This window comes from Gadus chalcogrammus, chromosome 9 (assembly GCF_026213295.1).
Source record: "Gadus chalcogrammus isolate NIFS_2021 chromosome 9, NIFS_Gcha_1.0, whole genome shotgun sequence".
NCBI lineage: Eukaryota > Metazoa > Chordata > Actinopteri > Gadiformes > Gadidae > Gadus > Gadus chalcogrammus.
Window position 1 is genome coordinate 25,030,650 of NC_079420.1, and position 22,542 is coordinate 25,053,191.

Consider the following 22,542-nt stretch of genomic DNA (forward strand, 5'->3'; position numbering starts at 1 on the left):
ATAGCCAAATTGTCGAAGATGCCCGAGAATCTCCGGGGATATCAGCATGGGAAAACGGCGAATCAGACCCATGAACCTATAAAAAATGAGACGTCATCTCAAGCGGGAGAGAACGTTTGCGGTGCTGGTTTGTGTCACGTAAGTACAGTGCCGTGTTCCAATACCCGTACTGTCCGTACTTACTAGCCAAAATTTGAGTACGCAGTACGTTCCAATTCAGATCCGGCGAAAAGAAGTATACTTCAAGGACCCGGATGCCGTACTCAAAACGGGCTAATCGTGAAGTGTGGATCGAAGGACACTCCCCGTACTCAACGGCAGCCATCTTAGCTACGTAGCGAAAGAGGCGGAGCCAGGCTGAGCCAAAGTCGGCGCATTTCCTTATGGAGCTCCGTACAGATCATTCATTGTTGAAAATTGTCTGTGATAACTAACAAATGACAGCTTTTGGCCACCCGTTTCTACTTAAAATTGTCTGTGATAACTAACAATACGACAGCTTTTGGCCACCCGTTTCTACTTTCACCTTTGATACTGAGAAATTGTGACAATACACAGATATATTAAATGCAGGTGCGCTGCTCTGTAGGCAAACCGCGAAGGAAAAAAGGGTAGCTGCTTCATCTGTTCTTTTTAGAATTGTATGTCTTGATGTTTATTTTATCTAGCCATCTATTCTCTTGTTTTTGGCTATGTGAATGAACGTCCGCGTCGATGCCTCGATCGCAAGTCCAGTGTCGCGAGCGGACGTTGCCATGACATCTAGAAATCATACCGTATTTAATGGGTTGTAGTGATTGTAACATAATTCACCCACAGTATTTTGTTATGTGTTGTTCTTTCAATTGTGTTAGGCATGTCGTTTACTATCTTGGTGGTTCAGGGATCGCTGTCCCTTTTAAGGATTACGAGTGTCTCATGACGTCAGAGCCCATGCAGGATTTGTTTACCTTCAGCACGTTTTGATTTCCTGTTTCTCTCTTAGGCTACTGAATAAACGAGTCACACAACTGTGTGCTCAACGTGCGAAATTGTATCTCTCACTTATGGCAATTTCCACAGGGTTATCATTAATATTGATGTGTAGGGGTTGTTTATAACTCGTGAATAATATTGTTTAGACCACGGTCTGGGGGAATACTCTGATTCTGATTGGCTGCAGTGCGTGCATTAACTCCTGATATAGCCCTACAGACACCTGCTAAGTAGTTCCAGTCAGTGTTTAGATTCTCTGCCCGATATTTCCCACCACTATACTCGGGCCGGGCCTTTGATCGAGCGTTTTTATTTTTATTTTACCATTGGTTTATTGGCCTAATCTGAGAAGAAATCTATGCCATAAACAGAAATATTATAGGCCTTTATTACACGGGTCTTCTCAATGCCGTGGAACGCTCCGTTCATGGGTAGTAGTCCGGTGACTTGTCTATCCCAGCGTCATCCGTTGCTAAGCGACGTCACCGTCTTTGCGGACAAATTATTTCTCTGCTGATCAACACTACGAATGGCCAAAATACTTGTATCCCCCCCCCCTTAAATAAATACTATGGCAGAATTATTATTATTATTATTCTCATTCAACTTGAACATGTGTTTTTACAGTAGAGTGGTGGAGGGATGACGTATGTTGGCCAACCCGGAAGTGAGCGTCGCCCTGGATTCCCTCGACAAAAAGCCAACGGGTTTTGCCATTGGATTTTGGATTATTGCTGAAACATTTGCATCTTTGAAGCACCTCCTCAAAAACTGAAAATAAATAAATATATTAAAATAACCGTGCTCCAAAGAGCGAAATGTAAACCAATGCATTCTGAATGGGAGTGTTTCTCTGATTTTTCCATGCTACACAGAACGAAATGTAAACCCATGCAAATAAAGACTTCATGGTCATAATAATTTAAATATCATTAATATCCTGAGTGTGTAGGGTGGTATTCAATTTCTTTCAACGGGGCTGCATCCAGTCACTTGACCGTTATGGTTGCTATGGTGGTTGCTATCGACCGCCCCCTCTAATCCTTACATGGCTCTAAAAACCACGCGGCAAAGGAGCTGCCGTCCATTGTATTGTTTTTGTCGTAAACTAGGGTCCGATGGTTAGAAAATAGGCAGGTATTCCAAGGTATCGTTAAAAGTTTTTATTTACAGTTTTTTCCTATCGTTTTAGGCAATTTACCTAAACCATGTTCACATTCCCTAAACACTTCACACAGTGAGCATACCAGTAGACCATGTGAACCAAACTGTAGTTACTTGCCCCTATGCTAAGATACAAATGCTGGCAATGACGCCTTCTTCCAAATTTCATGGATACCTGCCCCAGTCAATGTTCACTACCGGCAAAACGCTGTGGAACTACAGCATATTTTACCAATGTTTAGATACTCTGTTCAAAACAGTGAACTTTCTGTTCAAAACCTAACAGTAATTTAGATCACTGTAGATGGAAAGATGCTGCATTTGGACAGACAAATGAAGTTACATGTTTGAATAAGAAAAAATATTTAGTTTATAGTTTATTTATTTTATTTTACAGTAATTTCGATTTTTTTCCCCCTGTGCACCATAGTTCTTGGTGAATTGGCATGGAATTACTTATTTATACAATGATCTGTAAAAAACACAGAGGATATGTTTTGCAATGCAAAACACCTGGTGGTCATTTCAGCTAAAGACCTACTCAGCTAAAGACCTACTCAGGTGTTTTACATGTAATTTGTGCCTCGTTGAAAAAGGGCCTTCTTTGGCATTTGCTTTGGACTTCTTTACGTAGTTGGTATAGGAAAATGGATGCAGCAAGAGCAAGAGCAAGAGGCAGAGGCAGAGGAAGAGGCAGAGGAAGAGGTGGAGGTGAAGGTGAAGGTGGAGGTGGAGGTGGAGGTGGAGGTGGAGGTGAAGGTGGAGTAGGAGGAAGAGGAAGAGGTAGAGGAAGAGAAGAGGTAGAGGAAGAGGGAGAGGAAGAGGGAGAGGGAGAGGAGCAGCAGCAGCAAGGACAGTTGTATCAGAGCAACTGTCATCGACCATGTAATCAATCATGGTCTGTCCATGAGGGAAGCTGGTCTGAGGGTTCAGCCGAACTTGCCAAGATCAACGGTGGCATCAATCGTGAGGGTTTTCACACAAACTAACAGGTACTATACAGTATTTACAGCATTCTGACTGTTGTGTTTGTGATTTGTTTCTGGATCATATATTACGTACTTACTGTATGTAATTTGCATTACAAAAACTGAAAATTGTTATTCTCAGTTTCTCATAAAACACTTACAGTATTTACTGTATTTACAATTACAGTACATTTACCACACTCAATTGTGACATCTTTTGTGGGAGGTAAACCGACATATGAACACTGTCAGCAGATACTTGGCTTGGATTCTCATACTGTAATATTACAAACTTTATTACTGTAGTCCAAAGAAGTGTTTGTCTGTGTTTTTTCTCTTTTTTTCAATGCAACACTACAGGAAATCTATGCCAAACTGGAGGACACGGCAACATTTTATATATGCAATTGGCAATGCTTCAAGATGTTAGTGTTTTTTTAGGTCATAGTGTTCTGAGAGGAAACATGTGTTAAGTTATGGCAGCATTGTTTGTGGTGTGGTTGTTGTAGTGCATTTTGCACCAAAGGTTAACAGATATGCAGAGGTGTGTGTCTCTAAAGCCCACTGTGTTAAGTGATAGGGAAAAGTGACCATAGTATGGGTACATGACCGAAAACGATAGGAAAAAACTGTATTTTTATATGAGACCCCCTTTTATCAAAGGGGGTCTCAAAGGACTCATACGCTTCAACCTGTGGCTCCAGCCCAGGAAATGACTCAGCAACTCTCCATCTCGTTGCACCTGCACCCAGCGGCTCGCTTGCAAGATTTTGGCCTGAAGTTCTTCCCAGACCTACACCCTAGCCATCCAACATGCATATCTGAGAATCAGGCCTCTCTTTAATAATGACAAAAAGTTATGAGAGAAATACACATGAACTTTTGTTATCTCATAAGCGGCGTGGTGCCGGCTCCTTTTGACCTTTTGACCCCAGACTTCTGGGGGAATAGCTGAATCAATTCATTAGGCAAGGCAAGGCAAGGCAACTTTATTTATATAGCACTTTTCATACACAAGGCAGACTCAAAGTGCTTCACATATAAACATTGTTATACAATAAAATAAAATAATAGATAAGTAAAAGAAAACATATGCAAAGAAATGAGTAAAATAGAAAGTTAAAAAGGCTTTTTAGTAAGTAAAATTGAAAGTGCAATGTATTTAAGAAAGTGAGAAAATTAAATTGAAAGTTATTTAAGATCAGATCAACAGACTCTCTGGAACCCAAGTCGGGACTACAACCCGACCTAAAGGACAATCTATTACAATATTCTAGGACTCTAGCCCAGAACCAAAGGCAAACAACAAACAACAAACAAATATTCAGTGATTATTCTAGGACTCTAGCCCAGAACCAAAGGCAAACAACAAACAACAAACAAATTCAAAAGAGTTTCATATGGCGTATATTCAGTGATTAAGCGCTTAATCACTAATACAGGTTTTCACTTCGTCAAGCTCTTAATGACACAACTTCATTACTCAGCAAATGTCATGTATTTTTCTGGTAAAAATAGAAAATAAAGGGAAAGTTAAAAAGGCATTTTAGTAAAATAAAGGTAAAGTATTTAAGATTTAGCAGAAAGCTAAAGCAAACATAAAAGTCTTCAATCTTGTTTTGAAGGTGCTCAGAGTTGGGGCAAGTCTTAAATCCTCAGGGAGTTTATTCCAGCTATTTGTTGCATAGTAACTAAATCCTGCTTTCCCATGTTTCGTGTTTACTCTGGGGATAATTAACAGATTGGTCTCAGAAGATCTTAGTGTTCTAGAAGGCTTATGTAGTGGAAGCATATCAGTTAAATATTTTGGGCCTAAACCATGTAGGGATTTATAGGTTAGCAACATGATTTTAAAATCAATTCTCTGACCTACAGGAAGCCAATGTAACGATTTAAGAATTGGTGTAATATGTTCAAATTTTTTGGTCTTTGTTAAAACTCTAGCAGCAGCATTCTGAACAAGCTGAAGCTTCCTTAGAGTTTGTTTTGGGAGACCTGTAAGGAGACCATTGCAGTAATCAAGCTTACTAGTGATAAAGGCATGTACAAGTTTTTGTAAGTCTTCGGTGGACATGAGCCCTCTAAGCAGTGCTTAATTTGAGGGGGAGCAAGGGGGAGCGCGCTCCGGAAGCTCTGACGTGCGCTCCGCCAGCTGGATCTGGAGTGAGTGAGTGAGTGAGTGAGTGAGTGAGTGAGTGAGTGAGTGAGTGAGTGAGTGAGTGAGTGAGTGAGTGAGTGAGTGAGTGAGTGAGTGAGTGAGTGAGTGAGTGAGTGAGTGAGTGAGTGAGTGAGTGAGTGAGTGAGTGAGTGAGTGAGTGAGTGAGTGAGTGAGTGAGTGAGTGAGTGAGTGAGTGAGTGAGTGAGTGAGTGAGTGAGTGAGTGAGTGAGTGAGTGAGTGAGTGAGTGAGTCCAGTCAGTCAGTCAGTCAGTCAGTCAGTCAGTCAGTCAGTCAGTCAGTCAGTCAGTCAGTCAGTCAGTCAGTCAGTCAGTCAGTCAGTCAGTCAGTCAGTCAGTCAGTCAGTCAGTCAGTCAGTCAGTCAGTCAGTCAGTCAGTCAGTGAGTGAGTGAGTGAGTGAGTGAGTGAGTGAGTGAGTGAGTGAGTGAGTGAGTGAGTGTGTGTAATACTGTGTGCATGTGTGTTTTGTTCAGATGTGCAGCAAGAGAGCAAGAGAGGTTGGACTTGGAGTGACGCGAGTCGGTTGAGTGATGTGTGATAAATCTGTGAGGAGTTAGCGAAAGTGGCTGCGGAGAAGAGGGGCAAGAAGGCCAAAATGAACTTTATTATTATTATGGTTTTTGTGGTATTCTGGTATTGTTCTGGTTAATAATATGTATCTATTTGTTAACATGGCCAAGTTGTCATGCCAGATTGTTGTTCTAACTAGGCCTACTATAATCTATTAGGTAGCCTATCTATTTGTTTTCATCTTTTGATGCGACGGAGATCCATTTTCAAGGACTTGGTGTATTTTGTTGTGTTGAGAATACAATGACTCAATGACGTACCTGCGATTGCATGACATTATTCCTCAACTGTTAGTAAACAACGGTAAACTTTATGACGTGTGGCTGTGTGTCTCTCCAACCTAACATATGTTTACTATTTTTTCTGGGTACATCCCCATTCACGAGGCTTTAGTAGGCTAATTTCTTGCGATGTTGACTAAATAAGCCTACAGCATTGAACATGGGATTTTGTGTGGGTTGTTCGAAAGCGCCCACCAGAGCCCCCGCCCCCCCCCCCCGCGCCGCTTTTTTTCTACTCGTCCTCAGCGCTCCGGGAGCTCCCACTTGACAAATTAAGCACTGCCTCTAAGTCTTGCTACATTTTTAAGGTGATAATATGCAGATTTTGTAACTGATTTGATGTGACTTTCGAAATGTAAATCAGAATCCATGATAACCCCTAGGTTTCTGGCTTTGATTGAGGTTTTCAGGGACAGAGAGTGAAGGTGTTGGGTTACTTTAAGCCTTTCCGTTTTAGCACCCAATACAATTATCTCTGTTTTATCCTCATTTAGCTGAAGGAAATTTCGGCACATCCAGTCTTTCACTTGCTCAATGCACTGGCACAGCAGATCTATGGGCCGATAGTCATTTGGTGATAGCGATACATAGATTTGCGTGTCATCAGCATAGCAATGATGGTCAATATTGTTATTATGCATGATTTGCCCTAGTGGGAGCATGTAGATGTTGAATAAAGAGGGTCCTAAGATCGAACCTTGTGGGACTCCACACATCACGTTGGTTGATTCTGATACAAAGTAGTTCCTATTTTGTAGGTAGGATCTGAACCAATTTAAGACTGTGCCTGAAAGCCCCACCCAGTTTTCTAACCTGTCCAAAAGTATTGTATGGTCTACAGTGTCGAATGCAGCACTGAGGTCTAGTAGCATTAGTATTGAGGTTTTGCCAGAGTCTGTGTTAAGACGGATGTCGTTTACAACTTTAATGAGGGCGGTCTCAGTGCTGTGCAGGGGTCGAAATCCTGATTGGAAGGTGTCATAACAACCAGTTGATGCCAGGAAGTGATTAAGTTGCTGGAGGACAACTTTCTCAATGATTTTACTTATGAAGGGCAGATTTGATATTGGTCTGTAGTTGTTAATAATAGAGGTATCTAGGCTCCGCTTTTTTAAAAGGGGTTTAATGACTGCAGTTTTCAGGGCTTTTGGGAAGTTGCCTGACTGGAGAGAGTTGTTAACTATCTGCAATATGTCTATTGCTAGGCAGTCAAAAACATTCTTAAAGAGGTTGGTAGGTAAAGAATCAAGGCAACAGGTGGATGGCTTTAGTTGTGTAACAGTTTCCACAAGAGTTTTAGAGTCAATAACATTAAAGCATGCCATCCCTGCCACGTTACTTTTGCCTGAACAGGGTGGTAGTCCAACATTTTTGTTTGAAGTGGAGATATTGATGGCGCGTCTGATGCCTTCAATTTTATCAGTATAAAAAGCTGCAAACTCATTGCATTTCTGCGTGGAATGGAGATCAGGTGGAATTTGTGTTGGGGGGTTGGTCAGTCTGTCAACAGTTGCAAATAGGGTTTTTGCATTATTATTATTGGATTTAATGATATTGGAGAAAAATGTTTCTCTAGCACTTTTTAAGTCTGAATTGTAGGCACGGAGGCTCTCTTTGTAGATATCATGGTGAATATGAAGTTTTGTTTTACGCCAGATGCGTTCAACCTTCCTGCATTCTTTTTTCTGTGCTGTTACAGAAGCAGCTTTTCTCCAGGGTGCCTTTTGCTTTCCAGAAATCGTTTTAACCTTGTAAGGTGCAATGACATCCATGACTTTCAAAATTTTCAAATTAAAGTTTTCTACAAGATCATCAGCAGAACATGGGTTGAGAGGTGGTAGTAAGGAGATGGCCTTTCTAAAAAGTACATACGATTCTTCATTGATATACCGTTTTTTGACAGTATTTGATTTTGTCTGTATGTTGGGAATAAAAGATATATTAAAGAAAACACCAAAGTGGTCAGACAAGGAAGGATCAGTCACAGAGAGATCAGAAACATTGAGGCCCTTTGTGATAACCAGGTCTAGAGTGTGGCCCTTACAATGAGTAGTCTCTTTCACATGTTGGGACAGTTCAAATGTGTCCAAAATGGTAAAAAGTTTTTTTGCACACTTATAACTAGACAGTCAAAGTCTGTGGAGATGCTAGACAATAATTCTGTGAATTCATCGAAAAAATGTGCAGAGTATGTGGGTGGCCTGTAAATAATTAATAGGAGAACTCTGGGGGAGCATTTCAATACAGCACAAAGGTACACTGTAAAAAAAAAAAACGGAAAAAAACGGTAATATTCTGGCAGCTGGGGTGCCAGAAAGATACTGTGAAATAACAGAAAATTACTTTCTCATAAAAATACGGTTATTTTCCATAATTAAAATACAGTTTGTAGTTGTAATTTAACAAGATTTTGCCTTATTTTCATGTTGTTTTTAATGTTTAATTAAGACACATTCACATCTTAAAACAATGAAATTACCTAAAAATATGGTAAATAAATGTTGTATTACGAATAATACTGCTTAAATTGACAGAAATGTGCTGTTCTTAGCTGGTTTTTAATGGACAATGGTTGAATAATAATTTATATTTGATGTGATATAACAGTATATGAACACAATATAATGTGATTCATCTTTCAAAACATGTAAAAAAAGTTAAAAAAAACTGTTATTTTTAGATCACATCAAATGAATATTTCGTTATTTTAATTTTTTTTTTAACATTTACTTAAATATTTTTTTTTTACCCATAAAGATGGTAAATGAACATAGTAATATGAATAATAATGCTTAAATTTACAGAAATGGCATTATTTTACGTCAAAAGGCTGTATATTACTTTATATTAGATGTAAAATAAGTATACAACAATAATTTGATTAATCTTTCAAAACATGAAAAAAACGTAGGCGTACAATTGCAACAATTTACTGTTTATTGTAAATTTAGTTTTTTGTTTTCTTTTACATTGATTTCCTGAATAATTCAAGGACTTTCAACTTATACTTCAAACTAAACTTGCCTGATAACACCAGAATTATTGTAAATGGTTTAACCGGTTTTTGGCCAGTGGGAAAAGAGGCTTAAATAACTGTTATGCTTGAATCAGACTAAGCTGAACAAGAAAAGCTATAATTTCCCATTCTGCATTTTTTTTTAAATGTAACCATTCTAACAATCAATATTCAAAAAATAAAAACAATTAAATGAAAATGACTGGTTCTGAAACACAAAAAAAAAAAAAAAAAAAAAAAAGTTGAGATACCAATTTACAGCAATATATCTATCCAAGGCATCAAAGATTTCCATAACCTGGGTCAAGTAACAATACATACAAAACATTGATGACAAACTTGGTCAAACCTCACTTGAAATGAATCCATACTCTATTCTAAGGCATCCATAACTTGGCCAAATAATCCACAATATTGATAACAAAGCTACATAATAGTTTACATGACCTCACTGGATAATAATCCATAACAGTCCGTACCTTGGACAAAGTACAAACAAACTATCCATAAGCACTTCTTATTCCCTCCACTCGTAGTCTGCAATTCTGGTGATCAGTGTGAGAACCTTTGGATTGACTGCAAGTTTTCTTTTGGTAGCGTTCCGGTCCACTTTTGATCCCTTGTCTGGATTTATCTTGAAGAGGCACCTGTCAAAAGCAAAAAAAAAAACTTTAGTCCAGAAAGAAAAACTCAAAAAGGGGGGCGACTAGCACTGAGATAGAGAGATGGAGAGATAGCGATAGAGATATATACACACACACACACACACACACACATCTTATTTTGATGCATTAAATTGACTAGTGCTGTCTTACCTCTGTAAGAACTCCAAAGTTGATGCCTGGGCTGCTGGGTAAGATATGTTCATACAGTAGTACGAACCAAACATCAGCATAACAGCATCACTGAAGATTCTGATGTGGCCATTCACAATGTTCTGGTCCACAGACAGCATGAAATTCTCCGCTGCCAAAGTCGAGTTTCCTGTTGTGTAGAAGGACAAGAGAAAAGGGGAACATTTTTGTGATAAACTGAGACAAAAGACCGTAACTCCAACAACAATAACAAAGTAATAGTAGTAATAGTTCTGTTTTTTGGTTTTAATATATTGTGGTGGAGAAAGAAAAATATTCATACCACACACAACGATACATGGTGTACTTGGAAGTCCAGCACAGTCCACTTCAGAGGGCAGGGTTGTTTGATCCACTTTGTAGAACATCTGTTCTTCTTCTTCATCGAAGTACTTGAGGAGCAGTGGAAGAAACGCTGCAACATTCACATCTGCAACATTTTTGCTTGATGTTTCCATTTCCCTGAAGATGGTCTCCATCTTCCCTGTCTTGTCACCAGATTTAAGAAATGAAATAACTCTGGCACATTTATTTCTTATGTTTTTGTCTTCCATGTCCACACCTATAAGCTCTTTAAAATGAGTCTTCATGCCACTGGTCTCAAACAGGTATGGCCATTCCTTTGTCAAGTCAGACGCCTCAGTCCCACTGATAATGTCTTTTCTCTGAGTGAAGAAAGTGTCTCTCATCATATTCTCAATGGCTTTGCTGTCACAGCATCTTTCTCTCCACATTTTCTTTAACTCTTCTTGTGCATGTTTCTGAGATTCAGGGGTTTCATCAGGTGGCAGTCGTGTTGGTTGCCAGTTTATACACCCGTAAGTGTCTAGTCTTCTTTTCCGAGTTGGGCTATCCTCTCCTTCGCTGCTGCTAATAACTTGTCTCTTTAAGGAAAGGGAAGTGTTTCCCCTCTTCAGGTTATCCACTCTGCTGACCATCTGTTTTGTTATAGAGTCATACCCACTGCCTACAATTTCACCTTCAATGACATCAGTAAATGCCACAGGGTAGGCCTTTGTCATCATCCTTGCTATCTCACTGATATGTTTCTTCCCAGGTGTTGGGCACGCGGTTATGATTTCACTAACAATGAGCCGTATGATTTCAAGTCTCTCACTTTTTGTTGGCCGGTTTCCGGTTTCCAGCTTTCTGATGATGTCAGATGGAATTTTCTGCCAAGGAATTTGAAATTTAAAATGCCAGCTGTTATCAGACAGTCGACGAGGTGTGGTATCCATACTTGAACTACTTGTTGACCGCGGTGAACATGTAGTTTCTGAGCTGTTACCACCTGAAGAGAACACAGAAATAATAGGTGGGTTTTCATGGAGCCCTTTTCCTTATCAGCATCAGGCTGAGAAATGTAATTTCTTCATGAAAGTGATTCTGTGCGACAGATGCATATACTCACCAGAAAGGTGCATCTTGTCAGACTGTGATACTGGATTTGTACTGGTACTGGCTCTGCTGAACTGTTGGTTGCTCGGAGGACTGTCCAAGACATCTTGTTGGCCTTAATAAAGGACAGACAGTAGTAATATTTAACCATACAGACATCACATAGCTCAATCTGGGTATATTAATACTAGTGCTGTCAGTTAAACGCGTTATTAACGGTGTTAACGCGTTTTTCTTATGTCAACGTTTATTGCACAAATTGAAACACATACTTGTCTTTTGGAGCAGTGACAGAAGTTTCCTGGCTTCAATTGGTCTCAGGACAGAAAGGAGGTCACTCTCCTGCAGGTAGGTCAGGTCTTCCAGGTCCTCAACTCCTAAACCTTGCAGACACTCCAGCAAAGGCTCAGGGTCTCTCATTTTAGGAAGACTTGTTTTGATGAAAGACAGAAGTGGGCTCTCTGTATCCATGACTAGGACTAGAAGGGATGAAAAATACTGTTCTTCAAGCATTAGTGTCAGATTTTAACTTACTGAGAGTCAACAATGCTATGCTTAAGGGAAATTACCCTTGTCCCACAAAGCTTGTACACAGGCAAAGGATAATAATCTAGTTTTTTATCAGGCTTCCAGCATATCAAGCTCTGCCTTGCTTGTTTCACTTCATACAATGCAAATGCTGGCATATAGGACACGTCATGAGGTGTAACAATAAAGTACACATGCTGGTCCTGCAACACAAGCATGAGCTCAATCTGTCCGAATTCAAGTGCCTCACCTTGGTTTAAACACAGAAAGAGTCCCTTTTTGTACCGAGTGCCTTTCCACTGCACCTCGTAAGCTGACTCAACATTGGGTTTGTTTACCAAGGTTTCTCCTACTGCAGAGCGCACTGCTTCACTGTACAGTTCAGCATGGAAAGGAGTGGAGTTCTTAACCACCAATGAGGGTGCAAAAAATGAGCCAGAATGAAGGTATGCCTGCAGCAGCTGATGGTTCTTTGCAAGTGTGTGACATACATTTTTGAAGTTTTGTGTCCTTCGGATACATCTTTTGAAGTATGAGTGCTTACTCTCGAACCTCATTGTCCACAGCCGAATGAGTGGGCCAAACTTCAATATTAAGGCAGGGTAGTGGGTGAGGTAATGGTGCTTTGGTTTTAGTTTTTGCAAAGGAAAAAAATCTTTCCTTCCTTCCAGATAATCACCAATTAGAACATTGAGCAATGCAACCTGGGGTACTGATATTGTAGGGGCACAAATCAATTCCACTAGCTCTTTCAGCTGGACAGTCAGTTGCCATACAGGATCCTCTGTGTCTGTGATCTTTTCGCCAATGATAATGGGGAGAAGTCTCAGCAAAGACCAGTTTTCTGCTGCCTGGCCACCTAATTTCACACCCTTTACTGAAACTTCAGCTGGTTTAGAACTACCATCAGATCCCTGGTAACTAAACTGTTTGATCCTTCGATTAAGCTGTGAATATGTGAAGAATTTCTTCACCTTGACAAAATAGGTCAGGTAAATGGCAAGGTCAGATGCCACGACACCCTCAAAGAGATCATGGCCAATACATGGTGGGAGGCCTGGCTGGCAAACATGAAAAAATGTCAGTGAATTAAAGACAGAGTTAAATTTCACCCCTCTGACTATACTCGCATCACCATTTTGCAGTTCTTGAACAGTGTCATTGTACTCTTGTACTGTACGGATTGGAGCATGGTGTTCCAAATTGTCTAGCTCATTTCTGGTTACGTGACAATATCGGCAGAAATGTTGAGACCTACTGAAATTTTCAGTGAATCCACCAATATTATGTGACCCTAAATTGTCCCCGGCAATGCAAAAGACAGTTGCCTTAACAATGTTTCCAGAAATATTCAGTCCATTCGTCTCCAGTTCTCCAAGATCGGTTATCAATTGAGAGAACACTTTCTCGTGGCCAAAATATTTGAAATCAGCTTCTCGGCACAAAAGCAAAAGCTGCAAGTTGTCAACAGTGGATCGATGAAAAGGATCAAAATTTGCTAGAGTGAAGTAGACTCCAAGCAGCTTATGTTTTTTCTTTGCCGAGCCAAGGGGATTAACCACCTCAAAAGCATCTTGATAAAGTATCACTTTTAAAGTGAGACCTGACTCAGCGAAAAGAGGACTGGATTTGAATACCGATCCATCACACACATCATTTAAAATATGAGTTGAACTTTCATTCTCAGATGTAGACCCCTGTTCCAGTACATCAGTATGTTTTAGTAGAGTTGTCAATGTATGCTTTATGGGAACATACTGAGCATATTGCTCTTTTCTATTTTCATCAAACCCCAAAAAAATGGGTTGTGGATGCACGTATGGAAAATTCTCCTCAAAATACCGTTTTCTGTTGTACTCTGTGGAAAGGGAGGAGCTGCAGGACCCATGAATATCTACATCATCTAGGGTCTTCAAAACATCTTCAATTTCAGTCTCCGATAGTTCAGTTTTTGTTTGAAGAGATGCTTTCAGTTTACTTTTATGCCGCTTTTCCACCGCACATGTAGCTCGACTCGACACGACACGACTCGACACGACTCGACACGGTAGCAGCGCGGGTGCTTTTCCACCGCAAATAGTACCTCCGGGACGTGGGCGGGGTCGTCTGCGCGAAAGGGCCGTGACGTATTTTTGTACGCGACGCAAACAACACCTACGTAACCCACACATGGACAGAACCCACATAACAACAATGGAGAACATCGATGCGATGGTATTCGTGTTCGTATTATTAGCTGGCATGTTGAAGAAGTGGAATATGTTGGCTGCGGCGCTACTATGGCTGTTCTATCGTTACCAGCATGGTTGCCATGTCGCTCTCGTGACTTCGTCACACTCTCTGGCCAATCAGTGGCCGGCCGTCTGCCGACGTCACCTTTTAGCATCGGCTCAGCCGCTTGGAACCTAGAGCGAGGCGGTACTAGAAAAAGCAGCCACTTGAGGTACTAGATCGCGGTGGAAACGCAAAAAAGGCGAGCTGAGTCGAGTCGAGTCGAGTCGTGTCGAGCTGGTACCATGCAGTGGAAAAGCGGCATTAGTGTACTGCAGGCACATTCCATTACAGTTTTTTCCTATCGTTTTAGGCAATTTACCTAAACCGTGTTCACATTCCCTAAACACTTCACACAGTGAGCATACCAGTAGACCATGTGAACCAAACTGTGGTTACTTGCCCCTATGCTAAGATACAAATGCTGGCAATGACGCCTTCTTCCAAATTTCATGGATACCTGCCCCAGTCAATGTTCACTACCGGCAAAACGCTGTGGAACTACAGCATATTTTACCAATGTTTAGATACTCTGTTCAAAACAGTGAACTTTCTGTTCAAAACCTAACAGTAATTTAAATCACTGTAGATGGAAAGATGCTGCATTTGGACAGACAAATTAAGTTACATGTTTGAATAAGAAAAAATATTTAGTTTATAGTTTATTTATTTTATTTTACAGTAATTTAGATTTTTTTCCCCCTGTGCACCATAGTTCTTGGTGAATTGGCATGGAATTACTTTTTTTACGTAAAAGCAACACTACATACAATGATCTGTACAAAACACAGAGGATAAGTTTTGCAATGCAAAACACCTGGTGGTCATTTCAGCTAAAGACCTACTCAGGTGTTTTACATGTAATTTGTGCCTCGTTGAAAAAGGGCCTTCTTTGGCATTTGCTTTGGACTTCTTTACGTAGTTGGTATAGGAAAATGGATGCAGCAAGAGCAAGAGCAAGAGGCAGAGGAAGAGGAAGAGGAAGAGGAAGAGGAAGAGGAAGAGGAAGAGGTGGAGGTGAAGGTGAAGGTGAAGGTGGAGGTGAAGGTGGAGGTGGAGGTGAAGGTGGAGTAGGAGGAAGAGGAAGAGGAAGAGGTGGAGGTGGAGGTGGAGGTGAAGGTGAAGGTGGAGGTGAAGGTGAAGGTGGAGGTGGAGGTGGAGGTGAAGGTGGAGTAGGAGGAAGAGGAAGAGGTAGAGGGAGAGGTAGAGGAAGAGGGAGAGGGAGAGGAGCAGCAGCAGCAAGGACAGTTGTATCTGATGAAATCAGAGCAACTGTCATCGACCATGTAATCAATCATGGTCTGTCCATGAGGGAAGCTGGTCTGAGGGTTCAGCCGAACTTGCCAAGATCAACGGTGGCATCAATCGTGAGGGTTTTCACACAAACTAACAGGTACTATACAGTATTTACAGCATTCTGACTGATGTGTTTGTAACAGTAGTAATGTGATGTGAGAAGTCTCCAAAACTCTCCTGACGTATCAGTGCATTTGTGTCTGACTCACTATTGTAGGACCCAACGGTTGCCCCACTCAGGTGGAAGGGGAAGAAAATTCACTTTGCCACAAGAAAATGCAATAGTGCAAATGGTTATTGCTAGCAATAGTATAAGGCTAAGAGAAATTAGTGCAAACATCATCGCAGACATTGGTGTATTTGCCAACATTGAGAATGTTGGCACCACGACCATCGCCAGAGTGCTGAAAAAGCACCAAATTCGAATGAAGCAGCTTTACACTGTCCCCTTCGAGAGGAACTCTGAGCGGATAAAGGAACTCCGGTACCAATACGTCCAGGTAAGAGACAGGACACACTGTCATGTTGATTGACTTTTTTTCAATGCAACACTACAGGAAATCTATGCCAAACTGGAGGACACAGCAACATTTTATATATGCAATTGGCAATGCTTCAAGATGTTAGTGTTTTTTAGGTCATAGTGTTCTGAGAGGAAACATGTGTTAAGTTATGGCAGCATTGTTTGTGGTGCGGTTGTTGTAGTGCATTTTGCACCAAAGGTTAACAGATATGCAGAGGTGTGTGTCTCTAAAGCCCACTGTGTTAAGTGATAGGGAAAAGTGACCATAGTATGGGTACATGACCGAAAACGATAGGAAAAAACTGTAAGACCATTAATTTCTTCTACGATCGACTGGATTGTAGAGGAAGGGATAAGTTGTTTGGCCTGTAGTTTCATATAAAACATGCACAGGTTTCTCATGTACAAACTTTTCATTTGAGCAAGGTCTGGGACATCTGCCTCAGGCTCATCAACAGCTGACCCTTCATCTGGCTGGCTTTCAGCAACAGAGGACTGAGACTCACTAGGAACTGAAAGAGGACAGTATGCACCAGAGAGATGCAGAGCTGTGGGGTTTTGGTGCTTCCTAGATAGGTGGGCTGTGAAAGATGAGGTCACTGAAAATGATTTATCACAGTTTTTAAATGGGCAATGCACTACCTCTCTTCTTGAAGTGTGAGATTTTAGGTGACAGAGAAGGTCTTTAAGGTCGATCAACTGTTTCTGACAATGTGGAAGTTGACATAGAAAGGGTGCCTGCAAAGTTTGACACTGCGACGCGTTAGATGAGCGTCGATGGCTGCGGTAAACATGACATTTAAAAGCATTGTAATTTCTGAAGTGAAACTTACAACTTTCCATGTAACATGCATACTGATAATGTGGTTCATTTTTATGAAGCCCTTGATGCATCACATACCCTTTTAGGGTATTCACTGAAGCACCACAACTACGACAGGTGTAATCTTTTGACATCCTTAACTGCAGTGCAGCAATCACCTTTTCAGTTTACTCCATGAAATCAACTCGCATCACTTATCTGCAGAGAGAAAGAAAAGAAGAAAAATCATAAATCATTAAATTTGCCAAAATCAAAATAAATGTTATTGGTTGTAAAATAGTTGACCTAAACTGGGTTAGCCAATCTACCCCCAATAAACATGAGTGTTAACTTAAATGATATTTAAAACAAAAACAATCCATTTTTAATGCAAATAATAAAGTGCCACATAATTGCATTTAAGTGCAAAAGGTTTTTTATGGCTTAAATTAAAGAGCCTGTAATGACCTTTCATTTTGAACATAGACCATTCCCAACCTATCCGTGTGGATAGTTTTCTTCTAAAAAACAATCATCTTGGCTGTTAAGATCATAGACATCTTATAGCATAGACGGAGCATTGGCTGCTGGGACGCGAGAAATACGGCCGCCATCTTGGAGTGGTCAACCGGGAGCAGCAACAGCAGCAGAAACAGGATGCCGGGCTATTGTTCTGTGTATTCCTGCTCAAATCGGCGAACCATCCACAATAGGAATCGGGGGATTACTTTTCACAAGGAAGATTTAATATTACCGTACTATTGGTATAATTGGTATTGAATAATAAAACACGCCCAGCCATGTGGCCTTTATCATAGCTACACGTATGACAAAAAACCGCATGCAAATAATTTAATGCGCTGACAGTTCATTGCGCCAGCCAAACGGATTACACTGAGTGGAGCGGATGACCACTCCAAGATGGCGGCCCCGCGTCTCGTCAGCGCCAGTAGGCGGTAGCATTCGATGCTCCGTCTATCAAGATGTCTATGGTTAAGATAAGCCGTCCGGGTTGACAGATTGGGCACATTTTTCAGATCGATTTGGTTACTTTTAATCACGTTAGGCACAAAAACGGGACATATGCCCAATCTGGCAACACAAAACGAAACTACACACCCTCTCGCTCACACATGTGCTCGCTGTTCCCTCGTTTAACAGGTGAACGGATACGAGCGGCTTGGCGCTTTGCGCAGAAATAGTTTCACAAACACCCGCGAAAGGATTTTCAGCAAAGTTAAACCAAAGTCCTAGCTAGCGAACATAACTAGCAGTTCCCATTCACGTTCAGTTTACTGTGCTAACGTAAGCTAGCTGGCTAGCTAGCAACGTTAACGGGCGAAAATAAATTATTTATTCCGTGCCCAAGAGAGTGTTCATTGGCATCACACACAAGCAATGATAATAAAAAAAAGTACACAATATATAATTACACAACGTGAAAACGCAGACGGTCATTCTTTTGTCATTATAGTTAGCATGTTAGCAGTTAACATGTCGACATGCTAGCGGATTCAGTGCCGATTGAGTAAACTCAGAGGCATGGTGGTGAATAAACCTAATGCTACTCAGCTTCAGTTTGATACTTGCCTATAGCTTCGTCCTTCCTCAAGCCTTGACATCGGGCAAGAGCTGCTGTTCACTCGAAGTCGACCAAACGGGAACCGCCGCACGATGTTGTTGGGTTGACAGACACCGGCTTAGTGTCAGATACGGGGAACTTCTTCTGAGTCATGTTAAAGACTGATGTTCCCAACAGCAAATTGGATGCCTTCTTCTTCTTCTCAAACATATCCTGTTAACCAACCCATTGATATGGACCAACCCAAACGGGACGCGATTGTGCGGGAAAAGTGTTTAAAATGATTGATCTTTAACGTCCTCATCCGTTTTTCCATTGAAGCCAGCAACTGTCAGTCATGCATAACCCAGTAAATCACAGACAGAGTAGGGCGGTATTGGCCAATCACAGCACAATCGCAAACGGGACCCGCGCTTTCCAAAGCACGTACTACAATGACATATCGCGTTGTTGTCGTCACGTTGTTCCGGTTCAGTGCCTTGAGACGTTTTTTTGTTGTTGTTTTTACGTGTGTGCAGGGAGACGTTGCAGCATGTCTCCTGATGTGTTTGGTTCAGATATGCTGTGAACAAATTCAAGACCTTGTGATTTACATTGTTTGGATTTATATATAAATAAACAATAGCCTTCAGTGTGGCCCTGCAATGTTTTCTATTACTTTTTATTCATATAAATTACATCTTCACTGTTCACCTCTGAATTGCTGAAAAGCAATTAGACACAGATGACACACATTTATGCTCGGTCATAAGATCTGTTCTGGCAGAATGTAATGCTTTTAAGTGGTAGGTTAAGGAAACAGATGAAAAGCATGTAAGTTTATGTGGTTTTATCCTGATATTGGCCTCCTTCACTTTCCCTATGTCTGTTTAGATATCCTTTCAAAATAAATGTTAATATAATGTTAATAAATGGTACCATCTAGGAAATTGCAGTAATTTTAGTTATTTTCAATGAAAACATTAGTCAATGAACAAAAAATATATAGTAAAATTACTAATTAAATAGTTATTTAACTTTTAATTTCTCAGTAACTTTAAATTATTTTTTTAAAGAGAGTTTTAAAGTTGAATTTTACAGTTTATTCCCTTAAATAACAGACAAATATTTGTGAAATGACGATATATTTGTGAACGTATTTTAACAATAAATATATGGATTTCTAATAGTTAATTTTTGTAAAAGAACAGGAATATTGTGTGTTTTCACAGTTACAGTGATTTCATGTAAGTTTACATTTGACATGTAAAATCACAGTCTCTTTTTGTAAATTAAATGGTATTTTAAAAATACAGACAAAATCAGTGAAATAAACAGTAAAATTATGTTATATTACAACTTTTTTTTACAGTGTATTCGAATGATGGAAAATCACCAAATAACATCTGTTTCCCCTGAAAATCATTTTTAAATATAACAGCAACACCTCCACCTCTTTTTCCAGATCTACATGCATCAAAAAAGTTATAGTTGGGAGGAGCTGTCTCTATCAGAACGGTTGCACTGTTATTTTGTTCCAGCCATGTTTCAGTTAAAAACATAAAATCCAGTTTAGAGGTGGTAATAAAATCATTAACTAAAAATGATTTGTTATTAAGAGACCTAACATTAAGTAGACCCATCCTGATGGTGTTGTTGATAGGCTTTAAGGTTGTTTTTGGTTTGGAGGAAATATGTATGAGATTTGTGAGGTTAGCAGTGTGTCTAAGTTTCCCTTTGTTTACTCTCTTAGTGGTTACAGCTGGAATGCAAAAGTTGCCATGTTTTGACATAGGCAACCTTGGGTTCAGCAGATTATGCGAAACGTCCTTTATACTTTGTCTACGGCTGAACCCTTTTTTGTCTCAGTAATACACAGGACTACTATCAGTACAGGGGGCGGGGGGCTGGGGCGCCCTCCGCTTTGGTGTGCCTGTGGGAATGACCTGGCGATGCTATCATTGACACAGATGCAAGTTTGATGCCTACATATTCCTGTTTCTTAAATTCAGCTGGAAAATCGCAAAGGGAGGAGACAGTGGAGCTGGAGTTGTTGTGGCTATGGGAGAGATGAGGAGGGGGGTGGCCGTTCCTCGCCAAGCCAGCATCGGCGATGGGGGAGGGCACGGTGTCCATGGTGTCGGGCAGGCTGTTGTCTCTCTTCAAGGTCTTTGGTCTGAAATGCATAGGAGGGGGGTGGCCGTTCCTCGTCAAGCCAGCATCAGCGATTGGGGAAGGCACAGTGTTGATGGCGTCGGGCGGGCTGTTGTCTCTCTTCAAGGTCTGTGGGCTGTCTGCTATCTGTGTGTCAGATAGTGGCAGAGTAGATGTGTGGGGGAGGCTGTAGTCTCGCTTCTTCTCAACCTGTGCTCTGATTGTGGCCTGTGCGTCAGACCATGGCAAGATTGTGGCCTGTGCGTAAAGCGAGAAGAGAAGATTGTCCCTCAACAGTTTTGAGCCTAACCTGTTTGGGTGTAGGCCATCTGCTCTGAAAAGATATTTGCGCCCCCAGAATAAGTTGAAATTGTCAATAAAGTCCCTTCCTCTTTCATTGCAGACTCTGGAAAGCCATGTATTCAGTGCAAGTAGACGACTGAATCTGTTTATTTCCCTGTCAACTGCTGGTATGGGTCCACTGATGAATGAGTTGATGTGTATTTTGTCCAGTGTATCCAATAGATCAGTGTAATCCCTCTTCAGAAGTTCTGACTGTTCTCTTTGAATATCATTAAATCCTGCATGCACAATAATCTGTGAGATTTTGGGGTTTTCCAATATGATTTTGGCTAGTTTATGGTTGATATCACTAACCATTCCATATGGGAAGTTGCATGTTTTGATCTTCTTACCGGTTATATCCTTGATGGTTGAGTCTCCTATAATCAGAGTGTCTGGTTCATCTGCTTCCTCTGAGATGGGCCCTTGTTGGACGGTGGCAGACACATGCGCAGCCCGCCTCCGTGGCGGCTGGTTGTTCCATGTCTGTCCGTACCGTCTGTCCGGACACATTTCAGGGGTCAGGGGTGCACAGGTGGCCGAGGCATGCGCAGCTCGCCTCCATGGCGACTGGTTCATGTTCCGTCTCTGTCCGCACTGTCAGTCCGGACGCATCTCGGGGCTCAGGGGTGCATGGGTGGCAGGCTCGTTCGTGGACTCTTGAAGTGGCAGGAACCGGTTCTTCAGTGGCAGGGTTAATTTCAGTGACGGGCTAATCCGGCTGATAACTTTAGCTTTGGGTAGTTTAGCATTTGGCGTTGAGTGATCTTGTTGATTCACTTTGGTATGTTGTTTTGGCTTGGCGCCGACTCTGTGCCAGTGAAACGTAGCTGGAACTGTCTCTCTCTTGTCCAGCTTCGGGAAGGATACAGTGTAGCTTTGATCATCTTGCTGTATCTGAGTGAGCTCAGCAAACTCACCCATCGGCACTGTATCCTGTAGGGGTCCTTTGCATTTTTCTAATGCTGCTAGTCTCGTTTCCATTAAAGCCACCGTCTGTCGCAGTTTGGTGCAGTCTGTGCATTTCCCAGTCTCCGTGCCTGAGATATCTGAGTACAGAGGCATGTTGGCGATAGGAAAGTCCAAGGCTTTTTCTGCGGTCTGATCCGGGAGTAAAAAGTGCCAAAATGTATTGTTGAATCGAGCGATGGAGGACGACGAAAACAAACTAAATACTGTTAGGTATTATGATCATGAAATAAAATAAGATAAAGTAGATCTGAACGATGAATTAAGTAGTTTTTTTTTAGTCAATCAGAAGTATGTAAATATCTTCCCGGTACGCTTCCAGGCGATTGCAACGGTGCCACACATGAGCATATTCGAACATGTTTAATGGTAGTAATTAGCTGTCAAAATTGGAGGCCTTAATCAATAATGAGCAGCTATTGATTTGCTTCCCGATAGAAATTTGTGACAAATGACATGTTATTTAGCATCTAGACGTTGAGCTGAGTCCAATGACACCAAGCATGCGGGTGGTAACATGTATTTTACATGGTACACCTAGGTCTAGGACATGATCTCGGTGTAGCAAGAGGGCGAGCTTGATCTCATTGGACTCAGCTTAACGTGTAGATGCTAAATAACATGTAATTTGTCAGAAATCTCCATCGGGAAGCAAATCTATAGCTGGTCATTATTGATAAAGGCCTCCAAAATC

General features: G+C 41.1%; 1 protein-coding gene across 3 annotated transcripts; it reads right to left on the reverse strand.

Moving 5' to 3' along the window:
• Nucleotides 1-9,050: 9,050 nt before the first annotated feature.
• On the reverse strand, nucleotides 9,051-19,348 carry LOC130389569 (uncharacterized). Of its 3 annotated transcripts, none has more exons than XM_056599398.1 (7): nucleotides 18,413-19,348; nucleotides 17,002-17,041; nucleotides 11,675-11,875; nucleotides 11,416-11,517; nucleotides 10,288-11,295; nucleotides 9,966-10,134; nucleotides 9,051-9,797 (listed from the first exon to the last, which is right to left on the reverse strand). In XM_056599398.1, the coding sequence occupies exons 3-7, from the start codon at nucleotides 11,871-11,873 to the stop codon at nucleotides 9,668-9,670; spliced, it is 1,608 nt and encodes a 535-aa protein (XP_056455373.1). In that variant the 5' UTR covers nucleotides 11,874-11,875; nucleotides 17,002-17,041; nucleotides 18,413-19,348; the 3' UTR covers nucleotides 9,051-9,667. The 3 variants fall into 3 exon arrangements, with proteins under 3 accessions (XP_056455373.1, XP_056455374.1, XP_056455375.1); XM_056599399.1 differs by having other exon boundaries at nucleotides 11,675-11,881; XM_056599400.1 differs by lacking the exon at nucleotides 18,413-19,348 and having other exon boundaries at nucleotides 16,922-17,041.
• Between the last annotated feature and the right edge of the window lie 3,194 nt (nucleotides 19,349-22,542).

Excerpts from the sequence above, each read along its gene's own strand:
- LOC130389569 (XM_056599398.1), bottom strand. The coding sequence starts at position 11,873 with ATGGATACAGAGAGCCCACTTCTGTCTTTCATCAAAACAAGTCTTCCT. Across the intron at positions 10,135-10,287 it reads ACCATGTATCGTTGTGTGTG|GAAACTCGACTTTGGCAGCG; the intron begins GTATGAATATTT and ends TCTACACAACAG. Across the intron at positions 9,798-9,965 it reads ACTTTGGAGTTCTTACAGAG|GTGCCTCTTCAAGATAAATC; the intron begins GTAAGACAGCAC and ends TGCTTTTGACAG.